Source organism: Mesitornis unicolor, unplaced genomic scaffold (genome assembly GCF_000695765.1).
Source record: "Mesitornis unicolor isolate BGI_N332 unplaced genomic scaffold, ASM69576v1 scaffold45576, whole genome shotgun sequence".
In the NCBI taxonomy this organism is placed as follows: Eukaryota; Metazoa; Chordata; class Aves; order Mesitornithiformes; family Mesitornithidae; genus Mesitornis; species Mesitornis unicolor.
Window position 1 is genome coordinate 3,503 of NW_010189754.1, and position 5,101 is coordinate 8,603.

The 5,101-nt window shown below is 50.7% G+C and overlaps 1 protein-coding gene across 1 annotated transcript in view; it reads right to left on the minus strand.

Moving 5' to 3' along the window:
• The window catches only part of SIAH2 (siah E3 ubiquitin protein ligase 2), a gene marked incomplete at its 5' end in the record, with an annotated part of 5,275 nt that extends 179 nt beyond the window's left edge, over positions 1–5,096 (minus strand). Inside the window, 2 exons of the mRNA XM_010186175.1 lie at positions 8–433; positions 4,860–5,096. Coding sequence (XP_010184477.1) covers positions 8–433; positions 4,860–5,096 — 663 coding nt within the window. The remainder of the gene's footprint in view (positions 1–7; positions 434–4,859) is intronic.
• Between the last annotated feature and the right edge of the window lie 5 nt (positions 5,097–5,101).

Genomic DNA, 5,101 nt, shown 5'->3' on the forward strand with positions numbered 1-5,101 from the left:
GGATGGAGCGCGGTGTGGCCTCCCAGGTCAGCCGGCGGCGGTTGCCGTTCAGCTCCAGTCTGTAGGCAAAGTTCTCCGCTTGCTTACGGGTGCCAATGAGCAGCACGATGGCAAAGAACTGCTGGTGACCCTCATACTTCTCCTGTTTCTCCAGCACCAGCATGAAGTGGTGCCCGAAACACGACTGCATCATCACCCAGTCCACCGCACCTGGAAGGTTAATGTCTGTGGCCAGAAACACGATGTCTTCTCCCTGAAGGGTGGTGATGCTTTTGTGGGCGTGCATGAGGTGGGACATCACGGCTTCCAAGGACCCCTGCCACTTACAGCTGGCGCCGGGACACGGGCAGGAGTAGGGCCGATACTCGCAGACGTCTTCGTGCTCGGGCTTTTCTGTGTGGTGGAGTGTGAGGGAGCAGCCTGTTGTGGCGTACTGGAAAAGAAAAACACAAGCCATCAGGAAAGGCATCGGCTCTGGCATCCGCTGCTCCCACCCGTCAACTGGGAACACTGGTGATCAACCAGAGCTCTTGTTCTCATTGCAAATTTTACATTAGCTACTTCTATTTAGCCCTGGATTCAGAGCTGAGCTTTACTTATTTTTGTTCCACTTAGAAAGAGATTGTTCTTGTCTTTTGTGGTTGTTTTGTCTAATGCAAGCACTTAGATAAAATGGATTGTAAGGCTGAGCTGTAGTTAGATTTGCGGTTGTTGTTAGATCTGATGGGTCCAGATCAGCTGAAGTGGTCCTGGTTTGGGTTTTTCTTTTCTTTAAAAAGAACAAAGGATTCTAGTTTCAGCAAACAGCTACTAGAGTGAAGTATTTTTAACAGATGTACCTTATTACCATCAAAGAGCAGAAGCACTGCCATTGAATTCAAATGCAGATTCCTTACAGCTTTTTTTAAACACTGGAACAGATTCAACACTGCAATTATGAGAAGTGGAAAGAGAGAGGACAGTTTTTCACCAAGAATAAAGCTAGCGCACAAGTAAGTACAGTCTAACGTGCCATCTAACGTCTCTTAATGTCATTCAGCACATGAGAGGGTGAATTTGTTTTAAACAACCAGGGAGTTGTCCACACTGACCATATTGCTTTCACACTGCCTCCACAGAGAGGGGAGGAAAAAAGCGCCTCTCCTGTTCTCCCTGTCTGTAGGTACCTGCAGCGATACCAACACTGCTAACACTGTCACGCAGGTTACAACATGCATGCATGGCTGCTAGCAGACATGATGGCATTTCCTTGAGAACAGATATAGCCAAGGTATAAATGATTATTTCTGGGCTAATATGTGTGCAAGAAGTTTCAGCTCAAAGGGTTGAATGCCCAAGATGCAAATTGCCCAACGCTGCAGACATGAGGAATGCTGTGCTAGGAATACCGGGACAGAAACTTGACATTGTGCTTCCGGAGAAGCTTGTTTTATAAGCCATAAAGAGTTAACATGAGCCTTCCCACACTGTGTCTGCCCCTGCTGCTTAATCCTCTGCTAACGGCTTTATTGCAGGGCACTGCAGTGGGACCAGGCGTCCTCCTGCCTGAGGCAGAAGCCCCGCCACGGGAGTGCGTGGTCTGTGCCTGCTGCCCGGCCTCACAGCGCAGCAACCCAGGTACATGTGTGCTTCCAGCCCCACCGGCCCGCTGGTGTGTCCTACACTCACCCCCGTTAACATTCCCATCACACGGTGTGTTGAAGAGCAGCTCTGAGTCTAACCTTGTTAACAAAATTAATGAGGATATACAAGCTGCTGGTTGGGCGAAAGCAGATGTCTGCGTGAAAGCAACCATGGCAAGTACAGAAGTGAGAGTGTAAAAACAAGACATGGCTTTACCCTTCCCTGTGAGAAGCACCTGCTTTTGTGTGCCCCCAGACCCATCGCTGTGGGTTTCATTGGTGAGGAGCCCTACCATGGATAGGAGACCATGAACAGCAAAAGCGGACTTGCTGTCTTCATGATGCTTGGCAAATGTAATTGGCCTTTATCATCCCCCCCAAAAGCCTGCTTTGCCTCTCCCTGTGTTACAGGATCCACAACTCCTTTAAGCTAGGCAGCCTGTGCACCTCTTCCACCTCTACCATGCCCTTGAGACAGGAGCCAAGGCTGCATGCAGTGTTAACGGTGCAGGGGTGTCACCAACACCTGGGCTGGTGTGACTGCCTTTTGCTGTTCATTGCCCTTCTCATAATTTCTAGTATCCCGTGCTGGAAGGTATCACGTACTTGTTTTCACAGTCGTTTGTTTAGCACTGTATTCTCTTTCTTAAGAGGAGATGGTCAGCTTAGAGGTCATCACTATACACACGAATTAGCATGGCATGTTTTTGCCACATATGTCACTGTGTGTGGTGCTCTAACTTCACTTTGACAGGATAGCTTCCCGAGTGACCTAAAGCATTCGGAAAAGAGCAGTTAAGCTTGAAAGTGCTCAGCAGAGGCAGGCCAGTATTATTAACCCTGTAAATGAAGGCAGGCAGGGACACAGGATTAAAGCAGCTTGTCTGAAATGGGAAAACTGATGGCCAATTGGGATGGGAAATTGGTGGCAGAGCTGGGAATAGGCTGCCAAGTCCAAATCCCTGAGGCTCTCGCCAGCAGACTCTCCCTCTTGTATAAAAGTACCAAATAATGCTTCTGGAAAGAACAGCCCTGCCTGCTCCTGTGCATGTGTGAGCAATGTTCAGGGCCCAGCGAGGACTGAGACCTTCTCCTGCTTCTCCCTGCTCCAGTGCTTTGTGAAACAATATCCCTGTGTTAGGATCACAGAATCACAGAACGTTAGGGATTGGAAGGGACCTCAAAAGCTCATCCAGTCCAATCCCCCTGCCGGAGCAGGAACACCCAGATGAGGTTACACAGGACGGTGTCCAGGCGGGTTTTGAATGTCTGCAGTGAAGGAGACTCCACACCCTCTCTGGGCAGCCTGGTCCAGTGCTCTGTCACCCTCCCTTCAGCCTTCTGAAGCACCCATTCACGCTTGGGTGCAGACGCTCAGGAGCATCCTAGGGATCTCTTCCCGGGGACACGCAGTGAGGTCCAGCCCAGAAAACGGTGAGCCTCTGAGCATTCCAGAGCCTGGCACCGGTGAGGACACCAGCAAGGACACCAGTGAGGACACTGGCGAGGACACCAGCTCAGGCCACAGCCAGCTGCCTGCAGAGCGCCTTTACAAACCCTGCTCTGCAGAGGTGCTGGGTCTGCTGCTACGGCTCGCCTGGGAGAGGACTGGCAAGCATCATCTCATTTCATATAGAGCACACAGGCTCCATGCGCATGTGCAGGTAAGGGGTGTCTGTTTAATTAAAAACAAAAATAAACTGCAGTTTTACCAGGAAAAATTGTCCTCTGTGACAAATTGGTGTAGTTGGCAGGATCCTAAATCCAGACCTGTGACAAGGGCAGAGGAGTGCTGGTCCCACGCCACTTCCATGTGAACATCTTTGTTGTGTCCCACCACAAAAGGGTGGCAGAACAGGGCAGGGCACGGGTCTGATACTCGTGGGTACACGAGGACTGCGGTTCTGTCGATGACAAGAGAGCACACCCACAGCTCTGCTTGTTTTCTCATAGCCCTTGGATGAGCAGTTAAATGGAGAAACGCTCTCCCGCCCCACGCTGCTCAGCCAGGCCACAGCTCCAAGTTTAGCAGTGAACTGTCGCAGCGTACCTCACACAGCCGCTGTGAAAATGGAGTCTGGGGTCTCTTCATGCAACTTCATAATTCACAATTCATAAGATTTATTTTCTTTTATAGCCAGTATTGGATAAAAACCCCCAAAGTTAAGGAAGAACCTATACCCAAATCCAATTGGTTTCGTAATTAGAGAGCACCTTTATATTATTTTCCACATGCACTTATTTATTAAATAAGATGAAAGAAAACAACTAATTCCTTTTAGCACTCATTAATTAGGAGTGTGTTTATGATGTGCATTTTATCTTCTGCAGGTTACTCAGAGTACTGAATGGCATTTTATATTTTCAGTAACTTTACTGTGACTTTGAGGTTTAAATCTTTCTGTAGATTTTTTCCAGAAGCCCTGTAAAGCACAGGGAATCAGTAAATGTAATTCTTTCTTACGGCATTTTAAGAACAACCCTCAAAGCAGCTACAGCCATGGGCAACACCAAATCCTCATTTTCTGTCAGCTCTGTGGTGTCTCAGCCCTATTTCCTATTTATTTCCAGTACCATTCACAGCTGTCTCTAGAAGCGCAGAGACCTCCTCTGGACAGACCAGTCTCTATTTTTTCTTTCGCATTTTCTGGAGCTCTGCTTTTTTTCCACCCCTCTCTCTGAAAGCTTACGTCAGGTTCCCTTGACGTGGTACAAACCACAGGTGAGTCAGAGCAGGGCCAGGCTGCAGCACCGGCTGCGGAGCAGGGGGTTCGTGCCGAAACCCCCGGTGCCGCTGCAGCACCCGATGGGTGGCCACCGCTGAGGGCACGGTGGTCACCTCCCCGTGACCTATGTAATGCGGAGAATTACAGCCCTGATGTTTTGAAGCTGTTTCTAGGCCCAAGTAAGAGTGGAAAGCATTAACGTGTGCTAATTTCACCGTGCTGCTCTTGGGAACAGGGAAAACGGCAGAGAAGGAATTGCTCATGGCAGAAAAAATCCCCATAAAGGAGAGGGCGTGCAAGGGAAAAGCAGCTCACGCCTCTGCAAGGAGTGTCTGGGTGCCTGGCGAGCAAGGGTGCGCAGGGAGGACGTGTGTTCCAGCACAGGTCACGCTGTGGCATGGGGGACACGGGGTTTTGCGCACGCCGTGTTTTGGGGTCCGCGGATCCAAGCCAAACAACTGACTGGCGCATGTGTGATCCTCCCCATCCCCGACTCCTGCCATCCCCTTACCTTGCATGGAAAGAGCACGGCCGAGGCCACCTTCTCCATGGCCAGGTTCCTGATGCTGGGGGTGAGGGAGCCCCGGCAGGTGGGGCAGAGGCTCAGCTTCTGCCGGCATGGGTTGCAGACCAGGTGCCCGGCCTGGCACTGCAGGATGGGCGGCAGCACATAGTCGAAACACACCGGGCACTCGAAGAGCGAGGTCAGTTCGTGGTGGTGCTGCTGAGGGGGAGGAGGCGGCGGCGGCGGAG